Raw genomic sequence first — 25,639 nt, 5'->3', positions numbered from 1 at the left:
TTTACCCGTTTTGTCATTTCGTCAACGCTTCATACTCATCATTTCTCCACAATAGGCTATCAAGACCTTACTTGTTAATAGCCGCCCAACTCACACACACCCTAACTGCCCAAATATTTTACTCCACTATACACTACGTAACAGTAACGTAGTAAAGATATATTTCTATTGTTTATTAAATACTTAAATTTTTTTTCTGGCGTAGTCTGTGGGTTATGTGGTCATTCTTTGCTGACTTTACGAATCCTGACTATGGACCGTTCACTCACACCCGTGTACTTCGCTGCTCTTGCCGTCTGTCTCTGTAAAGGCTCGAGCAGACATTTATTTTTCGCTTCTTCATCACAAAACTGCATCACGGTTTTTATTATTTCCCGCTCTCCGTTATGTATCACTTTACCGCGCCTCTGCGAGCTGCCACCTTCGCCTTCCATTTTTGGGTATACACTGAAGGGCGATATTTTCCTAACAGCCACTACACGGCTCTCGGCTACGTGTCGCCTGCTTACCCCCTCTTCTTTCTCCGGTCCCGCTGTCCCCGCACCCCCGCGCTGAGACACGCCAAGATAACTGCCGGCCACAGTACAATTGCACCACTTGCAAAATAAAATCTTATTAGAAGCATATAAACCCTCACATTTAAATTCTTTTGCTCGGGACTCGGCAGTAGGCTTTAATTTCGGCATTTTTTTGAAGCAGCAATGTAACGTGTGTACGTGACAAAGGACTGCCAGTATTTACGCGTAGCCAACGTTACCAAGCCAAAATTGTAATGAAAATACCAGTATCTATAAGTGCTGGTAAAATAAAATTACAATGAAATTTTGTTACGTTTTGAAGAAACTAAACGCATATTAACTCGCGCGAAATTAGTTGGAAATGGACTTAATATTCAACTTTTTGAAATTAGTTTTAAGTCGCGTTCATGGAGTTATGTGTTCTCGTATGATGGCGATTCTTCTAAAACAAAGCGAACGTTAGAACGGAATAATATTTATGTTGTTACCTCAGTGAACGTGATATTTAACCATTTATCAATGTTAAAAATGCTAAGAAATTAGTGCATTCATAAAAATAAAAGAATGTATATACGTATACTAGTATTTTACAACGTCCAAACATGTTCACTGATATAGCTGATTTACGATGTATATTGTTTTTCAGATTTAGTAGTTTAAAAAACGGATTTTCGTTTTATGTCGTTTTTAAGTCCAATTTTCTCGTTTTTTTCGCGTAAAAATGGTTACACCATTTTTTCACACCACTACGGCAATCAGTATTAAATAAAATAATTTAAATATTATATAAAATAAAAAGTAACCTTAAAATAAAAAGTATTCCTGTAAGACTATATTACTTCTGTGATAAAAGTGTTTTTCTGTAACATTATTTAGAAGATCTTTAAACTACGTATGTGAGTAGCAACCAACAGCAAAATTATAAGAAAAGACCGCAAGGGCACAACTAAAATTTCTTCAACAACTGCCAGGGATGAAAATGTTTATACATTAAAATAATAATTATTGACATAAACAAAAACAATTCAGCATTTTTTGTTAGCTGAGAGTAATAAATAATGTTCCAAACTTTAAATTATTCATAGATAGCCTTTAAATCATAGTAATCTACACATTATGAATTATTTGTTGTAAAAGTACCTCTCTACTTCTTCATACTGTATGTTCTTTGCTGTCTGCACTGTATTGGAATAGCTATTGGCTGCATAAAAAAATAATTAATTAATTTAAAAAAACTATGGCACCATATGCTGGTCTAGTTTCTTGCATTTTCAATACAATTAATTTTTTATTTTTTATTATTCTGCAAATGATATCCTTCAGTGTTTTACATTTCAAGTCACTGTATGAGTTTAGGGTCCCGGCTTATTTTACTATTTCCATTAGAGGAAATCTTCAGAAGTAAAAGTAAAAAAGAAACACGAGGGAAGAAAGAAATTGAGCAACTGACTTCACCTCCCCACTCCTTGAAGGGACATTCAACAGCATTCGAAATTGGTATAAATGACAGTCTGTATTGACAGTGAGTATTTTGTCAATTAGACTGCAAAAAAAAAAAAAAAAAAAAAAAAAAAACATTCAAAAATGATATAAATGATGCAGTTTGTAGGCACTAGCATAAAGTTTTTCAAAAATCTCTTTTCAACTTGCTAGGCAAACAGATACCGTAATTCCAGATAGCTTTCAAAAGCTGCCAGGTTTCTCACAATTTCTCGGCACCAAAAAAATTCACAGCTAATTCACGGTTTCCTTATTTTCCCAGTCGGGTGGCAACCCTGAGAAAGGAAAGTGATAAGAGGAAGAGTATGAAAATCACCTGAAGAAAATGAGAGAAATAATTTGGGAAGAACCTTGTGAAAACTTGTTTTGAATATATCACAGCAAATGAGAAACCATAAATGGCAGGGATGACCAAAATGCTAGCTGCACAACTTCGTGAAAGACCAGTAAACGTTTTTCTGTCATCTGAAAGATAAGTACTTTCCAGCAACCACACTCCACTAACCTGTTACAGCCTGGAATATAGCCAGACACTTTTGTCATAGCTTGCGACACAACACACACTTACAGATCTTTGTAGATATATAATTACATTCTTCTGTGAATGAAAGAAACAGTGGATAGAGATGTAGGGTGGTTGGTTTTCTGCCAAGACTTTTCCAAAGAAATATATCTGTAAACAATATTATTACCTTTCAAACATAAGACATATTGGGGTACTGAGCTGTAACAAACTGTTTAAACGATCAGACAAACTGGTTGTTAATTGTACTGAATACAACTGCAACAATACAAATTGTAGCTAACGTGCAGCATCAGAATCACAGGGTATAAGAATGAGGAAAGAAAACTACTCTCGCAGATTCTTACTCTTAAAAACAATCCTGCCATGTGCAGAAGCAAAGCTACAATCACACATGCAGCTTCCACACTTTCTTAATCACTTTCTCTAAACCGAATGTTCACTCCTTGAAGGAAGACGGGGGGAGGGCAAGATACCACTACTGACATAAGAAACATCCTGATTAGAGGCAAAAGGAAAGATGGGGAAAAAAAAAAAAAAAAACACCCACACACACGGAATAATTCATGGGAAGAGATATTTTGTGAGGAATGGCGGAAGGAAAATGACAACAATAGAAGTACCCGATTTTTATTTTAGTACAATTATTTTTTGTGATTTAGCTGCACATATTACATTCTTTAGCAGGAGTGTATGCAGAATTTCATTTCAAGGGGGGAGGGGGGATACAACGCCATTTGCCCGCTGTTTGCTTTCAAAATATTTCAATTTTTTAGTGGGAATGATAAGATTTTTTGGGATTCTGCTATCAGTATCATTTATCAGCAATTAATTGCCAATTCAGTATAGCACTAACACAATGACTTACCAGCTAGAAGTTGGTTACATAGTATGTCAATATAAATGAGTAGAAAAAGTTACCTACCATTCCCAAGACAAATATTACATGTTTTCCTGACAAATTTTACAAATAATTTATCTATTTGCACAATTTTCTGAAAGAAATAAAGACAATCCAGACTCCAGCCTCCCTATGACTGTACTAGTTCAAACAGAACCTTGCATATGCCCTTTTACAGTGTGTGAGACTATGCACTGAAACACCATCTAGAACAAAAATAAGTTCAAAGTCTGGGTGATGGCTGGAGACTGGTTTTTATGGTTTTTTTAAGTCCGATTTCATTTTAAAAACTGATGATTTTGGTGTTATTATTTTTATGAAGACATTTTTGTAATATTTTTTTCCACAAAAATTATTCATATTATTAATTATGTAAGCTCCATTTTTATGATAAAATAATTTTTAATAAATTGGTCTAAAACAGACAAATTAAGAACAATAAAACAAATTAAATTAATTTTTCTGGTCTATGCACTTTGATACAATGTTTGTCCAGAAATGATGATATTCTTTAAAATTAAAAAATTAAGAGATTACTTATTTAGTTTTTTTAATTAAGTTTTGGTTAAATACTGCTTAATTATATTATATAACTTGCATTTTGGTGCTGCTATGGTGTATTAAATTGCATTTTGGTGTTACGCGGTGTATTGACATGCTTTTCGGTGTTATTTAAGTTTTATTGCAATTCACCATATAATCTTGTCCCTAGCGATGGCATACTTGAGCATGACATTTACCCCTCAAATCATTATCAGTGAGGAATTACCATGCATTTTCCAGGCTTTAACATACCAGAATGTGGACACTCTGGTTACAATGTGACAAACATTGTTCGAGTAACCCACCAAAGCAGCAACACGGAGTGTACAGTTCGGCAGCGACTGCCAGGAGACTCACTTTATCTCTGGTCCGAACAGGGCCTCCAGGCAGGGCCCGAAGGTGCGCTGGAAGGTGTGGTTGGCCACGGGGCTCTGCAGGGCGCTGCTCACTGCCTCCAGCAGCGGACTGAATATGTGCACCTCCTTCGGCCCGGGGAGGGTCGGCTGCAGAGCGATGCTACCTTCCCCCTGCGCACACACCAGTGGCATACTCAGCAGTCCATGATGTAACATCCAATACTGGTGGGCGTACAAGTCCAGGCAGATAAGCACGTAAGAGTCAATTTTCTTTGTGTATTCTTAAGATATTTTAAATTAATTCCAATAAAATTAAATAACTTAATGTTTTCTATTAACAAGGCATTATTTAACCTGTCAACGTAATTCTTGAATCTGCCATTTAACTAAATAGTACATTAATGCCATGAATAGCTTTCCACACTGCTACTAGCGCATCCTGGATGGTGCGAGGCAAACTTGGCCAGTAATCTTCTGGCCACTCTCACCAGAGCTGGTGCTGACTTATGGGACGGCACAATACTAACACTGACTGAACACACTATTTGATTTTATTTAATATAAACCTCAAAGTAAATAGGCAATGAAGGAAACAAATTGCTTGTTAGGAAACATTAAACAAGTATCGGTACCATACATGTGTGACAACATTTTACATGAACATATGAAAATAAAAATTCTCTTGATTCCTGTGTACTTAAACTCAGTCATTTTCCTAGCTATAAAGTTGCGAGGGGATACAATTTGTTCTGCCAATTCTGGTTCGAAAACTGAGCTAATTTGTGTTTTGCATCCTGAGACCACCTTTTTTTGCCATAAATGGAGGTTAAATTAGAGCCATCAGATGCAGAGTTAGATAACTGTAGTTTGTTTCAAGATCCTTTACGTTATGTACCAAAGATGTACATCAAGATCAAAAATGAACAGCTGTTTTTAATGGAAAATGTTTTATTTACTCATTATCAAACTTTCAATATCAGAGCCAATGGAATTTAACTTGACTCGAAGTCCTCTTTAATACTGATTCTGTTTCTATGTTTATTTTTAATGTACAGTAGTTCAGAAAACCCAATCAGATACAAGCAACTGGTAACAAATGGAATCAAAACCAGTATAGCTTGATGGAAAATCAAGGGGTATTCAGTTTCAGTTCCTATCCTAAAGTTAATTAAAGACTTACAGACTTGTCGTGTACATGCTCCAGACGATACGAGAGCATTTGAATGCATTCCACCTGCAATGTTGCCACGTAGCACTAGTGGTAAGCGCACGGCTAGTTGGGAAACCTTGCAGTAGGGCATAAGGCCGGGCGGGGTAGAAGCAAGAAAGAAGGGTTAGATAGATAGGTTCTACAGTAACTTAGAGATGGACTGTGTTCTTTTTGTACCCTTTTTTTATTTGTAACTTTTTGAATTTAACTTTCTTGTTGTATTAACAGTACATATTACAGTCAAACCTCATTATTACAAACCTGAAGGGACCATAATTTTAGCACTTTGTAATAACGAGGGTTTGTATTAACCAAACTATTGGGATATCACGACAAAAAAAATTGATTGAACTTTAAATGCCTATATGTACAACCATAAAGAAAATTATATACGTAGACTATTGGTAGTATAAGCTGGCTTCACTATACATGCATAACAATTTGTAAACACTGAAGAAAACAAACACAATGAAACACTTACAGAATAAATCATAATACAAACTTCAATGAACTTGAAATCATGACATTTTCTATTCAAACATTTGGTTTAAAAAAAGCATCAATTCTGGTTTGCACTATTTTTTTATAGGCATTGTTTACCACATTACAAAGCTTATCAAAGGCCAGTACTGATCAAGTATTGGTTGAGCAGTCTGTATCCAATCTTTAACTTTGGTCGTATCTACTGCTGCCGACTCCCCACACATAGTTTTGCCAACAAGATTGTTGCGATCCTTAAACCGTTGTAGCCAACCATTGCTGAACTTGAAGTCTGAAATTCCTAACCTCAATGCTAGGTAGTCTGCCTTCTTCTGAATCATAGGTCCAGAAATAGGCAAGTTTGCTGCACGCATTTCTTCAAACCACTGCAACAAGGTAGCTTCCATTTCTTGATGTTTTGGGCCTCGCATTCTTTTTCTTGTTGATAATTATCATGAACTCGCAAAAGCCGATTCAATCTTTTCACGATTTTTTAGTATTGACGACGACGATTGCGGGATGTTAAATTCTCTCGCAATTTCAGTTTTCGTTCTCTCTCCATTGTCTACTTCCTCGATAATTTTAACATTAACTTTCAATGTAAGGTCGTTGCGTTTACGTTTCGCAGTCATATTGCAAAACAACTCACACTCAAAATTGAGGTTAAGACACACGTGCGTGAACAATGGAAAATATTAGAACTTTTTTCCATAGATTGTTTAAACTTCTACGTATGTACACCTCCGACGACTAAGATTAATAAGGTATAGAGTACTTTCCTTTTAGTTTTCTGTTTACAACATGGCATCTTTTCTAGTTTAGTTACTAACATCGCCACTAGAGTTTAACTTTTCATCTTGTTTTTCAACCATTTTGCGCTGTAGGATACATACATCTATTTTTTTTTATTATTACTTAACCTGCAATTGGGCTTTCACCCGGTGGCAAGAACTCCCACTCACTCCCCTCTCCCCCCCCCCTCCATCAGCTTTCTCCTCAGCTCCCTCCCATCCCTGACCTCCACCATTTCCTCCCCCAGCCCATTCCACTCCCTCCCCGTCCTCACCAGGAAGGTGTTCCGCCCTCTCTCTGTCCGCCTCCACACCCTCTGGAGCTTACATCTGTGGTCTCTTCGTCCTCTGTACTCCCCTCTATGTACTTTGCTTCCCAATTGCCCCCATCCCCCTTCCCCCTTCAGCACCTTGAACATCCTGACCAACCTTTCCACTCTTCTTCTCCTCTGTAACGTTTCCCACCCCAACTCCTTAATCATTTCCGTTGGGCTATGCAGTTTCCCATCCTGCCCCTCCCTCCTTCTCCACATTCCCATCACCCACCTAGCCGCTCTGCGCTGCACCCCTTCCAGCTCCTTCACCTCAGTCACCAGGTAGGGGTCCCAGACCGCCGCCGCATACTCCAACATTGGCCTGACCAATGTGGAGTATGCCTTCTCCTTTGTCCTCCTCCCAGCTCCCTGCAGGGTCCTACCAAGCAACCCCAGCGCCTGCCTTCCCCTCCTGACCACCCCCTCTATGTGCTCCGCCCATCCTAGGTCATTTTTCAGTGTCACCCCCAGGTACTTATATCCTGCTGCCTCTCTTATCTCCTGCCCCTTCCAGTAATATACATTTCGTGTGACTTTCCTCCTCTTTGTAAATCTGACAACTTTTGTCTTACCAACATTCAAGGACATTCCATTTTTCTCCGTCCATTGCTCTATCTTTGGAGACACGTTTGTTTACATGACAATTATGAAGACGTGATTTACTTTAGACTTTGGCTGTGAAATTCGTATTAACCGTTTACTTATACACGTTAACAGCTACTTGAGGGATCAAAACAACTTCGTGATTCATATTAACCGCATTTCGTATTAAAAGTACTGAATAACATAGGAAAGCATACCTTATTTTCTGGGACTGTGAAAGTACTTCGCATAAACGGGAATTTCGTACTAAGCGGATTCGTATTAATGAGGTTTGACTGTATGGCTGTTAACCTTGTTTTGAACAGTTCTATTTTTGTGGGTCTTATAATATATATTTTCTCTTGGAAGTTTAACTCAGTCTACATGTTATTTCTTTGTTAATTTTATTTTACTTTCTGCTGAGTCATTAATAATTTTAAACATTTAAACAAACCGATAATTTTAAATGTTTAGACAATCAGTTATTTTTGTTCGCGTGGTTTACGTTTTTGTCTCTTCATGTCCGAGTTCTAAAGTCAATGCCTTGCAAACGTTTTTCTTAAATGTTTTCAAGTTGGATGTGTTACAGTCCTAAATTTTGTAAGGTTTATTGAGTGTTCCAGATGAAGGTATCAATTGGTGACAATATACAATGCAAATGAAGCCCATTTTCAATGGCTCCTTGAAATAAAATCAAAGGAATAATTGTTTGACATACTGATTTATTATGGTTGTTAAAACAGACATTTTGATTAACTAACATTTTCCATGAATAGGAAATGTCCTTTAATGAGGAATTACAATGATGACACAGTGGAAAAACATTAAAAAAAGCTATCTTACTCTTTTGAAATCTAACTTCTCCAAAACCACCTCACACTTCAAAAGAGTCTCCAGGGGCATTCTCTTGCTAGGGTTTGACAATATCTCCAGCAACTTCTTCATCTTACTTAGTTTCTCCACATCTGAAAAGTGGAAAAAAAACATACAGCAAAGACTTAAACATATAGATAACACATTAAAGATGGGGTAAATCCAATTTTTTCACTGAAGCTGAATCCATACAAATATAAGATAATTATATTTTGTGAGATGGATCACAAAAAATTATTAAAATAAATACACTGTTAGTGTAAATACATAGACTACTAAATCAAGAACCACTATTAAGTTATATTTACCATGCCAAAAATTTCTTAAAAAAAAAAAAAAAGTCCATTCATAAATCCACACCTTATCATCTCTCAAACTTTCATAAAATTCAAACAAACTACGATAACTTAGTGCTAAATCATGCAGACACGTGGTATATCTAAATATAGCAGCACAACTACTCTTATCTGGAATAAACTGGACAAAACATACACAATTAGTATGTTTCTAGATGTTAGAAAATCAAATAAATCAAATGCAAACAAAGGGCCAGAAAAAAGTTCACTAAACACACTTTAAATGTCTTTTAATTTCTCAGCATAAACAATAAAATTACTAAAATACAAATAGTACACAAAAGAGAAGATAGGTTAGTTACTTAATTCAGTATTCAGTAATTAATTCATTTTTCACATTTTTTCGGACATTTTCTGGGTAACTTATTTGTCCTCCATTTTGAAAAAGACAACAATTTTAATTGTCAATGTTGCATACAAAAAAGAAAAACATAAAATAGTATGAAATTCTTATTGTAAAAACAGTCATCCTGATATTTCCTTAAATAACCAAAGATGTGAAGATAACAAGATGTGTAACTTCTGTGTTGCTATGCACATGTTTGTGTCATTCATAAATTTTATCAATTCGTGCTGTTGTAGAGAAAATGCTACATTTGAGATATTGAAACTTGTCTTTTAAGTTACAAATCTATGATGTATCGCATGATTATGTCATATTGGTGCAAACATCATGTGGAAAATACTGTTTTTTCTCGCATAATTGTCGCACATTTTATACTAAAATCAAGTTTGAAATGTATGGGTGCGAAGATTAAGAGGGAAAAAAATTTTTTTGTTTGGTAAAGTTATTCATAATAACCAAATTAGAGATGGGTTGATTCCATAAATTCTTGATTCCGATTCCGATTCCAAAAATGCTTCGATTCCAGGTTCGGTTCCGATTCCGATTCCACCAAAAAAATTGCCATGTACCTAATCATTAAAGAACTTAAAGGAAAAATACAATATACCATGATTCCAAACAAACTTCTATTTCAAGACAAAGTTTTTAATGCAATTCTAATGAGAACTAAGCTGCTTGTATTATGCTAATTAATTCATAAGCAATACAAGGTTATTATTTCATCAATTTCTAGAAATGAGAATTCAGGTGTATTTACAAAAACAAACTGAAATATTAAAACAGTATATAAATCAAAAATAGAAACTTATGGTACATTATGAATTTCACTGGAGTCCCCCAAAGCAAAATAGGTCCTACCAGACCTGCCAACATTCAAATTTAAAAAATCATGAGGTCCTCGATAAAAATTTTCAGGCCCATAAATACAGGTTAGATATAAAAAAACAACAAGTGAGAATCTTAAAATTTAAGTGACATACCTGTACATATGTTACATGATCTCTGCTTCAAAATTTATTTCAACAAATTATAGGTTGCAGATTTAATTTAGTTGAACATAATTTAGCGCTGTCGTGTAGTGATCATGCAGGGCTGCAACTAAAAATGATATAAAATAACATTCTGCTCGTGTAACACTATTATCACTGTTCACAGCAAAATTAATTTTTTTATTGGAAGTAATACACTTCACGTGTTAGTTGTGTTTGTTTGTAGCAACATGTTTCACAATGTCTCCTCTTCCACTATGCGAGATAGAAAAATCAGCACGGCACATGCTACAAAACTCAAAATTGCTTCCTTTACGTGACTCGAGTATTGATGGAAACTCGTTACTGTAAGCTTTCGTAAAACTTGTTTTGTAACTTTTACAAACAGAATCTTGGGGCCCCGAAAAATCGTGAGGAAACACTATTTTGGTGTGAGGGCGTGAGATGGACCTTAAAATCGTGAGCCTCACACCAAAATCGTGAGAGTTGGCAGGTCTGTCCTACTTATGTTGAGTCCGAAAATGTTTTAACAGGTTGGTTGTGGTCTTTTTTGACCCACGAGATATTTTCGTGTTACAATAATTGCATGTTGCAAATTTGTCATCGAACGGGTAGATTGTAAAATGTTTCCACACTTTAGACATGATTTTTTTATTTCTAATACACCGTTTCACGTGTTTCTGCAAAAACGAGTTATATACATCACAGAAATACGTGTACTGTACTATCACAGAAATACGTGTACTATACTATAGTAGAAAAAATCTGACCGGATCTCTTGAAAAATAGTAATTGAAAAAGCGCGTGTTAATAGAAACAAAAGTGAGGTTACAACATAACGTGTTCGATAATATGGAGGCTTTCGTGTTTCATCTCATGCAGTAAGTGCTCAACCGCATCAAAATGTACCATCTATGTGCGAAGAAAACGAAAAAAAGTTAATTAATCAGACATAGGTACTAGTTAAATATATTATTATATTAAATAAAAATACAGAGATATATTACGTGTTTTAACCCAATTTTAACCATTTTAAAACTTCAAACAAAAGAAATTATGATAGATAGTATTGCTTTTGTTGTGTTGCACGCTCTGTTAGCTGTTTACAACGTTAAAGTATGGCGGACTCTTCTAGATGAGATGATGTATTCGTAATTTGTTTCTTTTCCTTTCTTTACGTATTGTGTAATTCAACACGAAATAAGTTAAAACACAGTTATGATTCTAGAGTTTGGAAAACAAATATTTCATTTGATCCTAACGACTTTTATAATGTAATTGTATAAGCTGAAACTGCAACCAATATAAACGTGATATATTAAGATAACTATTACGTAATTTACCTAATTTTGAAATCAAAGTGCAAGGTGAGTTACGTAAATATTGTGACAATATTCTGGCCGAAAAAAACGGTAATTTTAGCAGGAATTGCTGGTTTAATTCAGGAAAAAACTTTTTTTTTCTAAATTATTAAGAGTACTTAGTACCATACTCAGGGTGTCTACCAGATCTAGTAAATTAAATTCCCTGATTTTTCCAGGTTTTCCAGGTCTAAAACTGAATTTTTCCAGGTTTTCTTTAACACAATTACGACATTCCAAGAAACTGAAAAAAATTGCTTAATATTACATTGACGGGTTTCAAAGTATTTCAACTTACTTAAATTAGTAAAAAAATTACCTTCTTCCAAACGTGACCAAAGTGACTCAATTGATGGCAAATAAAACATGCTGCTACAAATATTTCACACACTTCCTTTTGCAAAAAAATTTGTAAAAGGAAGCTCCCATCAATTTCGCAGTGACTCAACTTTTGCGTCTATTGCACTTACTTCAGAACGAGCCAAATCCAACATTCGAGCCTTCTTCAACTGCAATGACTTGATCTCCTCTTCAACTCTTCTTTTTTCTGCCTTCTTCTTGTCTGTAGCTTCCTTATCTTTTTGTTTTGTTTGCAGGGCTTCCTTACGCCTACAACTAGCATTTCTTACATACTGCTCTACACCTCCAGAACGTTGAACAAAGTCATACATCTGTCTTTGTGCGATCAGTATTTCTTCCTGCAAGTTTTCAGTCAGCTGATTAGAATTCACTGAAAATCCTCTTTACAATGATGCATTTCCATGGGAAAGTACCAACACCATCCTCACAAACTTTAGAAGGCCTGTTTTGGAAGCTACTGTATATGCCTTAAGAATGAGCATCCACAAGTGATCAAGGCGCCCGTCTTCTCGAGAAAAATACGAGAACAGTGCTGCAGAATCTTGCAAGGAACATATCAACTGATATGATCACTCAATGTTATCAGCTTCTTGTCCTGATAGCCACATGTTTTGAAGACAACATTCTAAACTGTACTTCACACGCTGTTTCCTCACACCCGAATTTAAAGCCACAGACGGACATAAGCAGGAAATTCCCTTGGTAAGATTGTACTTCAGGGGACTTTTGTCTTGAAGTTTTTTTACCATAATCTTTAGTCAAGTCCTATCATTTTTCTGTAACAGGACAAACTTTTCTGGTACTTTCTCTTTCTTGATGGCATGGCGTACTGCATAACCCAACTTGATATTGTTAGCAGTCAATAGATTTTCCTGGTTATCTACATCCAATCGAGATACATTGCGCTTCTCCCTAAAGCTCTTCAGTACTTCTGGTTTCAAAATTTTCCTGCCAAAGCTAATAAAACCAGTGAATCATAGAGAAAGGGTGCCATGGGTGCTTCACTTTGGAACGTTGTGAGAAACAATTCCAGCTCTGATGCCAAAAAATGGAAGAATGTCAATTTTACTTTTAGAAGATTATCTTCAAGAGCACATTTCACTACACTGAAAGAGAGAGATGAAATAGAAACTTCACTAACAAATTTCTTTAGGTGGGGTAACGTTTTCATGGCAAGCTCAGCAACTGCAGTATTCCATCTGATTGCACAAAATTTCTTGGGAAAAAGCTCTGATCCAGTTATTCTAATGTAATGTGCCCTCCTTGCAGATATGTGCTTAAACAAATAGTAACTGTGCCTCAAAAAACTAAAAATGTCCCATTGTGTAACAGAAATTCCAGTTTTGAAAGCACCATGGACTGTATGAAGCCCACAGCTACCAATTTCTAGCAACGATGGTGAATCTTCACCAAAAGTGTCTGTGATATGTATTTTCAACGCTAACAAAAATGTCCAGTTTATGTTGAGGGCATCCATAGATACTTAAAATTAAATGCACCTGTCGGTATAATCTGAACGTGAGAAGCACATGCTGCAGCACGTCACGTCAGCAGGATAACAGACTAGCTTGAACCAGTTTGTATCACGTGATTTGATGCCACTTCATCCGATGGTAAATAAAAGAATTTGGAAGTGGGAACTGTTCGTTATTTTCCATTCAAAAATAAAAATGGGAGGGGATACACATGATGCCACGTCAATGCAAGCTGATCAATAAACAAAAAACGTATTGCCAACTACAACCTACCAAACAAAAATTCCCTGATTTTTAAAAAAATTCCCTGATTTTTCCCTGATTACAAAATTCCCTGATATTTCCAGGTTTTCCAGGTTCAGTAGACACCCTGCATACTAAATACGATACGATTCCTTGAAACTTGGCGGAAGAATCGACGGTTCCGATTCCTGGCAGAATCGGTGGAATCGAAGCACCGAAGAAACGACACGACCCATCCCTAAACCAAATCCATTCATTGAAAGTACATTTATTTTTAAAAAAAGTGCAGTATACAAGAGCACGCCAAACAATTTATATTAATAATTCATGCAAAAAAAACCTTTCTTCAACTTTAAATAGAAAAACATAATCTGTGATGTGAACTAACGCTTAACTGTCGTCGTAGTACAAACTTACCACGAAAGAGTGCGGGCTTTCAAATGTGGTTACCTCGGCACTCGACAGAGCGTTCGTTGCATGAAACGGCGAGATATCGATATTTGACTACGTCTGTGCGCTCTATACGGGAAGCAATATAACCAAACATGGATGATGCCAACTAGCGCTGGCTACATTTTCATAAGCGGTACACCGCGGCGACGCAGACGAACAGATAAAGGTTATAACTAGTGATGGGTCAATTCCGATTCCGGAATCGGTCGGTTACACCGATTCCACTGGAATCGTGGGATTCAGAATACAATGGTTTTGGAATCGACCATGACCGACTCCTGCATTGTTTTTAAGTTTGCAAAATACATCTCCTACGCAACGTAAGAAAATATTAAAATGCATGCAAATATAATTTTTACACTACATAATAAAATCTTTTTTACGGAACTGATTCACGAATTTCGGTGATTAACGTATTTATTTACTCGCACCGCCATTTTCCCTACAGTACAAATGCAGTATCTACTTTCCCGCTTTAAGCGAAAGCATTTTTCGGAAACTACGTTGCAGCAGCACTGCATTTAATAGTAAACCTTCCAAAAAAATTAGACGAAACCATAAAAGTTTAAAGAAAATAATATAAATTTTATTTACTAAACGTTAACTATTTGATCATGGCAGCTATGTTTGCCATTGTAAACAACCTAATTTTTTGTTTGTGCTACCTGCCATGGTAAACCATACGGCCATGAACTAAATCTTTGGTGACGTGAACGTGAAAATTAAGATGTTACACATCTCTGCAGGTTAAACTTAAGAATTATAAATGAAATAATTTTTGAATGAGATTTTACCCAAATTCACAGTGGATTACTGCTACCATATTAAAATAAGTTTAAAAGCAACATAACCAAATTGCCGTAAATCGGCGTTCTTGTGCGTGTTTAGAGATGCTCGTTTTACATTAGAAATATTTTGGAAAGGTAGTTGGCCAAACTGAATTTCCAAACATTGCTGCTGAAACGTTCGTAAATTTTTATTACTAAACATAAACAACATAAACAATCTTTTAAAAGTAGTTGTGTTAGTTTAGAGGAATTGTTACCGATAAATTTCTGAAATGAATTAAATGTTAACACGCGATTATTTGAAGAGTTTAAGTATTTTGTGTAAGAAAATCTCACCATCAAATGTGGAAATTTTGAGATGCTTAAACATGCACAGATCTTTCTTACTCAAGAACCGAAAATTTATTTTCTCTTTATGGCTGTGAAGAACTGCAAGGCTGGATGGATTTATTCTTTTCACCAAGTGAGATAATTAAGTTCTAGGTAATATATTAAAACGTAAGCATCTCTGACATTTTATTTTAGTGTGGTGCATATTTGTTTCTTATCGTTTCCATCATAATGAGATAATAAAGTTTTATTTTTACATTTCCCTCTATTTATTTTTGCCCTGGTCCCTTGAAATATGTAAAAACGAGGTTATATTGTCATTTTATTTGGATCATCATTTAGTTGTGCTTGAAAATAAAATTCTTAACCTAACCGTACAAACCCTCTTTTTTACAATAAATAAATTGAGTTGGTAATGTATGGTATCTAAAGTTGGTTAAGTTATAACATTATTTCCAATTTACGTCATATGACATCTTTAATTATTGGCAGAATTTGAACACGTGTTTCATCTTAACTATTTGCAAGGTTAAAAGGCCAAATTGTGCTAGAAATTCAAGGTAGTGTAACATGAGGGTAATGAACATGTTTTTTAACATTATATTAGCTGTATATAATGTTAATTTCGGCACAGAAAATGAAACATAAAGCAAGTAATTTTAAAATCATAAACAACCTTTTTTTCTGAGTACATTACTCTGTTGAACGTCGTCAGATAAAAATTAAGGAATCGGAATCGGATTCGAAGAATCGACCCTTTAATTTAAGAATCAAAAATGGAATCGGAATCAGTATATTTTAGGAATCGGCCCAACTCTAGTTATAACGTTTAAAAACACCTTTAAAAGAAAATTTACACGTCAGACAACTTTGTATTTCCGTTAATTAAATAAGTAAGTGGTAATGTCCAAATAAATATTAGATTTCTACTTTAAAATAAATTGTTTTACACGGAAAAGATACCTACATAAAGCGTTCGGAATCTAATAGCGGGACCAAAAACATCATGCGGGCTTGACTATTTCTTGGGATCCTTAACTATTAACTTTGAGTTATGGTGGTGATTCACTGTTGATGTGGGTTTATGTAAAGAAAGAGAAATATACTTACAAGTTTTCAAGGTGAAAAAAACATGTTTTGCTTTCCAAGTGTTCAATATTCTTTCAAATAGTTTCTGAGATAGTATGTCATGATTAGGCCAATTATAAGTTTTTGTTTTACAAAAACAACTTCAATGCCATGTGATAAAATTTATTATTATAAAATAATCTTGATGCAAATCCTATGTCAAATCTTGTAAATCTTTGAATCCCACAGAATTCGTTGAATCTAAAATTCGGTTGCTCCCTCTCTATAATACAATATAAAATATTTGCATATACCTGGTGCACATTAAATCCAAAAGTAATGTAAAGGGAAACTAGGCCTTATCCATTTTATCTTTTTAAATCTATTGCCACAATTTAAGAAAACTCTGTTAAGACATTTTTCAAGGGACGTAAAACTTTGGGTTACTAATTATATTGTGTTTACAGGTAAATTTCAACATTTTTTTTAAATTTATTAAGCAGTGAAAACTTCTTAAGTAGGAAATTCTTAAAAGGTTTCACTGGATTTATCCAGTTTTGGCAAAAAAAAAAAGCATAAAAAATATATCTTCCTAAACTTGCATGCCTTATTACTGACATGTATTAACAGGCTACATTCTGTACCCACTGGGAAGGAAAAGCAGATAATTTCACGCTGGCAACCACAGGTGTCATAATAATTAAAGTCAGTTCCAACAAGTAACAAAAGATAGGTTCTACGTCTCATCAAACCAAAAACTGAATTATATAAGTTGTTCTGTGGTGAAATATTTAAAAACTAAGATGAAATGCAGGAAAAGTGTGAAATTAAAGGGAGAAAAAAAAATGTATTCAAGCAAGGCTATAAGTAGAAACATGAATTTTTCAGTGATTACAACTTTGTGACAAATATGTTTTATTAAACTAAAGTTGCAATATTTTAATTACACTATTCATGAAAACCAATTGAAAGAGCTACATTTAAAAACATATAACAAATATGAAATTATAGCAATACACCAAACTCTCACTTAGCACGAGTGATGCATTCCTAAAAATGTTCGTGTTATTCTAAATCACTTATTTTGAAGTATTAGTCTCCATAAATAGAAAGGCTAATTTACTTAATGTGTTCCAAAACATGTAGGGAAATATTCTTTATGTAATATAAATGTGTAGAATAACACTCAATGATAAATATGTCACACCATTTATCTTTACAAGCCTACCATCGAATACTTTGTATGACAAATACGACATCGTGTAAAGTGAGATAGTTATCGTCAGTCGGTTTGGTTGACTTGTCCACCCGGACATGACCTTCAACTCACGTTGTGTACCTTACTGCGAACTTTCCAAACCTTCTTTTACTGGCAGTGAAACCGATATTACTGTCCAGATATTTACATTTTATTTATTTTTTTCTTCAAAAATTAAAGTGCTTATTCCTGTATCACCACCTGTGATTTTTTTTTTCATTGCGCCATTCATTTCACAACCTTTTCTATGTGAATCATATGTTTATTTCTGTTCCCGTATTTTATGTTAAATATATTCTCACTAGTACAAACAACAGCATCAGACTTATATAAACATTTGATAGAGACCGTGTTTTGTATGATTGTGCACACAGTTGACTTGCTTAAAACTAAAGTGTGACCAACCATAAGTGTGGCATTCATATCATTCTGCATGCCTTAATACTTCTAGTTTGTCTCAAATATTTGAACACAATGCATTATGCTCTCACTTGGAAGCCATTATTCCACTATGATTCTAACATGTACAATTATCGGCAGACGAATGGGCAGACGCTGCTTTTTTTTGCGTGAGTTTCCTGCCACTGGCTAGACTGAAGTTCATCACGGTCCAGCCTGTGGCCGGGCGACAATGGTACGGCACCGCAGCATACACACGGGTGTAAAAACATTTGATCCTTTACATGCCATAGCCGCTACTTGACTTGCCATAGCTGATGTTTGCACAACAGCTGATAGCATAATCAGAATTGCGCGCACATCTCTTCCCCCCTCATATAGCTAACTGTATGCCACGGTACATTTGTTGTTAACCGAGTTGAAACAGACTTCGTGGTGTCACGCCTGAATTTTTTTTCCTGTGGTGATTTTGTGCTAACTGAAAGTTACAGACATGCTATTCAAGATTGGGGCAGTAAAATTAACATCACGCTAAATAAATTGGCGCAATTTGAAGACATGCTAAATGAAGAATTGGTATGGTTCAATTTACATTCAATAAAGTTACTTTTATGGTTCAAAATCATACCCTTAGGCTTATTTCACATTCCTACCATTCAAAAATACTTTTTAAGTGACGTCTAATAAATCGATGAACGCCGGCTGCACGCACAAAAAAGGATGACTTATTGTCCCATTACGCTCATTGTCCCGTTATGCTCATTGTCCCATTAGCTCATTGTACGCTTGCGCCGCATCTATCTCTCTTCCACTCGATTGGAACAACCATCGATTTGACTTTTTCGAGGCACATTAAACTTGAAACACTCCCATTCGTTTCCTACTTTTCCTATCATCGTCCTATCCTTAACAGAATAACACAGATTGGAAGAAGTTAAATAGCAAACATGTATAAAAGTTATAGTTAAAATAATCTGTTTGTTAACGTAATAAACATATTTGAATTAATGAGTGCAAATAAAAGTAAATTTATCAATTAAATTGTAGATTTCATTTCACTCCTTCCTTGTATCCATACAAAATAGTGATAATTCAATAAAAATGATTCAATTTTATTCATAAAAGTATGCAATCATTTCATCAATGTTTTGTTATGACGTCACGTTAAACTATCGTCTGTAAACCGACTTTACAGACAACCAATTTTTTTTTAAATCACAGTTGTATCATTGAAAAAAGTAAAATAAAAGTACAAAAATAATCAAGTTTAAGTTCACTTAATTAATGTTGTGTTTTTGATATAATTGGATTTTAAGCATTTATAATTATAATACAAATATTAGATAATATATGATTTTTAAACTGTGATAATAATTGTTGAAAACAATTGTCCACTCATATTACTATTTGAATTTGATATTTGCATTCAAGAATATTTTAAATTTCTAATCAAATTTGTTTTGAACTGAAAAGCAGGATTTCGGCACAGGCCCAGCACTCACCGTCGTTGCCCATCTTGTTGATCATGCGCCGGAGCGGCTCGATGTACTTGCTGAGCTGGCGCACCTTGTCGCGGTACACCTGCTCCTCCTGCAAGCCGCTGCAGGGGCTGGGGGTGGGCACCGCCTGGCCCGGCGTGTTCAGCGAGCTGCTGGGCGACGGGGCCATCCCTGGGGATCACACACACCACCTCCAGCTCCGCCCTCTGCCACGGGCTCATGTGCACGCAAACACACTAATACTATAATAAAAAAAGACAACACCACTTCACTTTTAGACCACAGCGGTCTTCGTCAGAAGCATAACGTAACACACAAAATTATTTTGTAATAAATTTTTTAATTCAAGAATTTTATATAGAGACGGACAAGTCTGCAAATTTTTGGTACGAGTCGAGTCAAGCTGAGTTCGGTAATGTTACCTTCACGTTGAGCCAAAATTGAGTCCACACCACAATTTTTTTAGTCAACTAGCGTTTTAGAAATCGAATCAAGCTAAAGTAAACTGCAGAAATTTTAGAGAATAATTTTATGTTCCTGGTGTTTATGTATAAGTCCCATTAGCATTATATTAAAGTTTATATGTCTTCAATGAGTTAGTAATTTGTGTCAAGTGAATAAGTATAATATATCAATCAATTGCACATTTATTTAAGATATATTTAATAATTTAGTATTTTAGTCCTACTGTATTCTGGAAAACTCAGTAGATGTGAAGGCTTTTGAAGTCAAGGAAACTGTGTGGTTAAGTGAATTAAATAATGAGAAAATATTGATACTAAATTTAATAACATTTTTTTTCATTTTAAATGATTTTAACCTTACAATTTCCTAGATGGCAATTATGAAAGAGAGCACCTTTTTCTAGGAAAAACATCCAAAATTATTAATTTTTTTTATTTTCCTGATATGTTTTCAAATTGTTTTCTAACAGTGTGTTGTGATATATCAAAACGTTTACCACTTTAACAAGTGGTTAGGTTTGTTTAGCTGTTAGCTACATTACAAATTGTAAGAATATTCAATAATGTTCGGTTAGCTACATTACAAATGTGAGAATATCCAATAAGGCTAGGTTAGTTACATTTAATATAATTTAAAAGAGTGTGGATTGTGGGTTAGGTAATATAAGCAATATTAAAAATACTGTTAAATTGTTTGTCTACGTAGATATCCCAACTCCATCATGCTGTTCTCACATCTTAATGCCAGTTTTAATGTACCTAATATAACCAGTCCTTAAAATGGTCAACTACTAGTAAACTAATTTTATTACTATGCCCTTCTATCAAGTGACTTGAAAACATATTGGGAAGTATAACACTTGTTTTTTTAATATTGTGGAGAAAAGTCTCTCCCTCAAAATTACATTCAGAATATTGAGATTTCTTTTAGAAACCAGTCAAATTTAAAAACAGCACATTGCAGCATAATCTAGCAAATTGTACATACTCAAAAATAAACTTTTCAGAATTTTTTAAATATTTTCTCCTAAAAAAAAGGTATTTTTTCCAAGTACATTTTTTAATGCCATTAAATGGACGCACCAAAAATATTGTGCATCAACTATTACCTTACCAAAACAAAAAAAGTAAATAAATAGAAAATTAACTCTGTATTATTTTTTCATTGATTCAGTTATTTTCTGGTCACTGACGAATGTCCCGTTTTAAAAAATGACAATAATTAGGCACTGTCAAACATCACATCAAGAATTTCTTTACAAAAAAAAGGCATTAAATTGCATGTAAAATAAATATTAACACTTTAATAAAGCCATCTACCATTTTTACTAGCTATCATCAAAGATATGACAATACATAGTGCAACACTTTCCTGCTCATGCCGAACAGCGATACTACCAAATGCCGCTGTAAACGTAAATTCCAGACAAAATAATTTAACTTTCGTAGTTGGTTTGCTATGTTTCACATTATAACACCAGGCCATTCCAAAATGGTGTATTTTACAGTGTTCTGAAATGCAAATATCGGAATAAATATTTAACAATTTCAGGCAGTATAATTATGTAAAATTAACTGTACATTAAGAAGACTGTGACAATGTAAATATCAGATTATGCTGAAAATGTTTGCAAAATAATGGTATGCGATTTTATGCTTGTTGCAGATGTCAAAATATATCGAGTTGCTAGAGTTTTCAAGTCTCTGCACATCTCTAAACAATTTTTAAAACCCCATTTTATATTCTGCTGTTTCATAATTTACACAATTTACCTATTCTTTCAATAAAATTAAACATATACGAATAAAAGTATGTACAGTACCTACAGCCCTGTGTTCACAATAAACAAAAAGTGGGACTATACATTTCAATATGAAGGCAACGTAGTTAAATGTGATTGACTGTCTATCTGGAAGTACCAGGCAGCAAATACGTACTGTAATTGTTCAATATGTTGGTAATAGTAGTCTGAGTATAAGAACAAAGGCAACTAAGTGATATATTATGAAGTACAAGAACCCATTTCCAAGATTTAAAAGAAAAAAATATATAAATTTTTTTACTTAGCAGTACATTCTAAGTTTGACTTACTACAGTGCAATCCTGTTTCAAAATTTCTGAAATTACCAAAATTTTCACACTTAGTTACTATGAAAACAAGTTTAAAAGGATTTAATTATTAGTATCTGCACAAAAAAGTGCATAATTATTCATGTTTATCGAGAAGGAAAACTTCTTAATATGAAAATTTGTACGAGAATTTTACACTGAAGCGTGAAGAAATCAGAAAAAATTCTTTAAACTAAGAATTTTATCCCCATTGTATACTTATAATTATAAGTACAAAATGAATGTCACTCGCCTACTGAGCGCTGTGGTGCAGATATCGGCGTGAGCTGAGAGGTAGGCGACGGCACTAGGGCTGGCGAAGATGCTGCCATCTGATTGCTGTGAAATTCAAACCTACTATCAACACATTGTCGAGAATCGAAGAGGTCCGTATTCACCCGCACAAGGGTTGCCCCTGCGTATGGGTCGCATCTATTTTGTGCATAAAAATCTAACATTTTCAATGGCTGTTGTAAGTATTGTAATTCTACCTCAATATTTCAAAATAATATTAACTCTATCAAAGTAGCCAAAATCTTGTACGTAGAACATGTTAATACTGACAGACGTAAACCAAACTGGAAAATGAAAAATACAACATTACAAAAAGTATATCTTTTGAAAGTTCGATGTCTTCATTTAGGTTACAAAGCTTACCTTCAGTAGAAATCCATAGATCAAATAAAGCATTTGTGTTTCATGTCCCAGCTTACTGACACGTAAGAAATAAGGCACTGGTGTGACCCTCTGTCCTCTTTTTATCCGCTTTCTGTCCTACTTAATTACTGTTTACAGCAAAGAGAAGGCAGGAGAACCATCTACGCTGCTCGAGATATGGCCACATGTACTCGCACAAACTAACTCTCCCTCTGGTTAATTTTTAGATTTTCCCCTCCTCTAGCCAGCTTCAACATGCTAGCAGGCATCAAACCTAGAAAAACAGCTAAGTTCTATGTGCTTCTCAGGTACTGCTGAGATATTTTAATTAAACAATTTATACTTACACATGATTTTATTTATTAAAACCAACACAGGCAAGTTATTTAAGCACATATTTAACCACAGAGTGCAATGTTAAAATTTTATTATTTTACCCAAAGTGAAAAACTTGCAAAAAGCTACACTGAATTTTTTTAAAAATAAAAATTGGCATCAAATGTGAGACCCATATGTAGATAAATACAGTACCCAATCTACACAACAAGGAAACTTATATTACTGAATCCAGGCCATATGCAGTTAAAATTGCCATAACTTATTTCATATTTCATGTCTTTAAATTATTTAAAAAAAATTAATTAATGACTACAGTGACATATAAAAATATTTAAGTGCCTAGAACACACAGTGGGAACTGTTTTGTCTGAATGGTTTTACATCACATGGTTATGCATAGAGGCTTAAGGTCACTGGACTTAATTGGATTCAAAACTATCTACATAAACTCGTTGCTTACAAATTTTAATCATGTCAGATGCTAGGATTGAACAGCAGACCCTAGTAAAATGAGCATGGTGCATTAGCAAACACAGCCACCTTAGCTCACTTGGTGGAAATAAAATGAAAGTTCATGTGTTGAGAGATTATGCGAGTGCACTGCAAACGGACACCAGAGTTGGCAGTAAGGGCCTGCAGCCAAATTTTGTTAGAAAGCTAAAATAGTTTCAGAGATAATTTCTACTTGATTTAAGTGGGCATTCCCCAACTCTTTATATTTATTTTGCAACTATGAACTGAAGTGTGGCATCAAAAACACAAAATTCGAGTTAGCAAAAAAGCTGCCGGCAATGAAAGTTTTATGACTTTAAGATAGTTTGTGTTTGTTTCAGGAATTTTTCGTGACTTTCATGACCCTTATAAACTGAGAATACACTGGAGCTGATCCCACACATGTTCTGTTGCTAGCCTATATACTGTAGTGGGTCACTCTCCAGTAATAAATTAATAATGCCCAACTACAAAGAAAAAGTTTATTTTCACCACATGTTTCACAGCTCCTTCCAAAAAACACTGTTACAAGCCTCTCTCTCCCTCCAAAGACAAAGTTCCATATCCTTCCGCAGTCAATATTTGCACTTACTTCAACCAAATATACACTTCAAAGTAACATAAGTTTAACAAAAAAAGATACAAGATTTTAAACCAAAAATTCATTTACTTTACCATTATTTATAACTTCTGGCAACCTATAAAGAAATAATTCCGGCACAATATGGCGGCAGCATACAGCGATTTTGTCTCAAATAAAGTGAAACGTCACTTGGCCAATCACAGCTAACTAGGTCACACCACAACACTTTCAAACACCTCTTGGCGCCAGCTGGACGGCCCTTCCTTACTCCTTCTTCTCAAAACCCGGCTTAAACTTAAATTTATATATCATCTCTGCCAGAAATCACCGACAGAAACAAAGGAGTTATAGAAAACATTTAAGGAATGCAGAGACAAATATTTCCATACAAAACATAACACAAGAATAAATATTTTTTTAACTTCTCAAAACCCCACGCTAAAGAATCAATGTAAGGGTAGGTCAGTGCCTAACCTCCTTACAACCCCCCAAGTTAAATGGAGTTTGAGTAAACAAAATTTTTACTTTTGTCTTAGGTATGTGCAAGCCGGCAACCAATTTTCCCTTAGTTACTTCCTTCCAGCTTTTACACCACTTACCTCACAAAACAAGATAGCCATTTACAAGTGTTCAGTTTTACTTAATTACTTTCTCTAACACTGTTAATAATAAGAGTCACAGAATCCCAATAGACAAAATTACAAACTTATAATTAACAAACAAACAAGAATATACCCTTAACACAAATCTAATTGTACACAACCATCAATAAAATAAACCCACATTGGCTCTTACCAACAACCCCCTTATGAGAGTCCCAAAATGTTTCAAGAGATTTCCTGCTTAAAGCCAACATGTTATGCAGGTTATCCCGTTACATCACTAACCACACGACAAACATCAAATCAAACAATATAACATGAAACAACTCTCGAAACTCCAATTAACTTGAAAAAGGCGCCACACGATTGGATTTACGTTTCACTAATGTACGGCTTTAACAAATATTGGTTGAAGCTACCTCGAACACCCCCGCCACCAGTCAAGTGTCCAATCTCCCAGACATTTTTTCCTACTTCCCTAGTGATCCTGAACGGCCATTCGTATAGCAGTCCCAGTTTTTTCGTCTCTTTTAACATAAAATCACTTCTCCCACAAACTCTGAGCAGTACCAAATCCCCTACTTTGAAGTTACTGCTTATAACTCTCTGTTGTACTCCTCTCCTCAATGCTGCATGCTTAAGTTTCAGTTTAACTTCCTCAATCCTGTCACTAGTCTGATTCTCCTCCCCACTAGGAAACTTAAATTTTAGGGCTAGACTGTCCCTCTGAATTTTGCCACTGGTAAGTTCCTGCGGTGAAAAACCTGTACTGCTGTGAATGTGTTCATTAAAAAACCTATTTAATAGTGGTACAGCTTCAGCCCACTTGCTGTGCTGCTCATGGCAATAGGTGCGTAGCAATCTCCCTATTTCCCT

General features: G+C 34.9%; 1 protein-coding gene across 1 annotated transcript in view; it reads right to left on the bottom strand.

Annotated features, from left to right (window-relative positions):
* Positions 1 to 25,639, bottom strand: part of LOC134546283 (mediator of RNA polymerase II transcription subunit 15-like) — a 121,649-nt gene that overhangs the window by 19,403 nt on the left and 76,607 nt on the right. Inside the window, exons 9-12 of the mRNA XM_063388991.1 lie at positions 22,344 to 22,429; positions 19,520 to 19,687; positions 8,562 to 8,683; positions 4,343 to 4,512 (exon numbers count right to left, since the gene is read on the bottom strand). Of these exons, the coding sequence (XP_063245061.1) occupies positions 4,343 to 4,512; positions 8,562 to 8,683; positions 19,520 to 19,687; positions 22,344 to 22,429 (546 nt within the window). The remainder of the gene's footprint in view (positions 1 to 4,342; positions 4,513 to 8,561; positions 8,684 to 19,519; positions 19,688 to 22,343; positions 22,430 to 25,639) is intronic.

Source organism: Bacillus rossius, chromosome 1 (genome assembly GCF_032445375.1).
Source record: "Bacillus rossius redtenbacheri isolate Brsri chromosome 1, Brsri_v3, whole genome shotgun sequence".
NCBI lineage: Eukaryota > Metazoa > Arthropoda > Insecta > Phasmatodea > Bacillidae > Bacillus > Bacillus rossius.
This window is presented reverse-complemented; position numbering and strand designations above follow the sequence as displayed.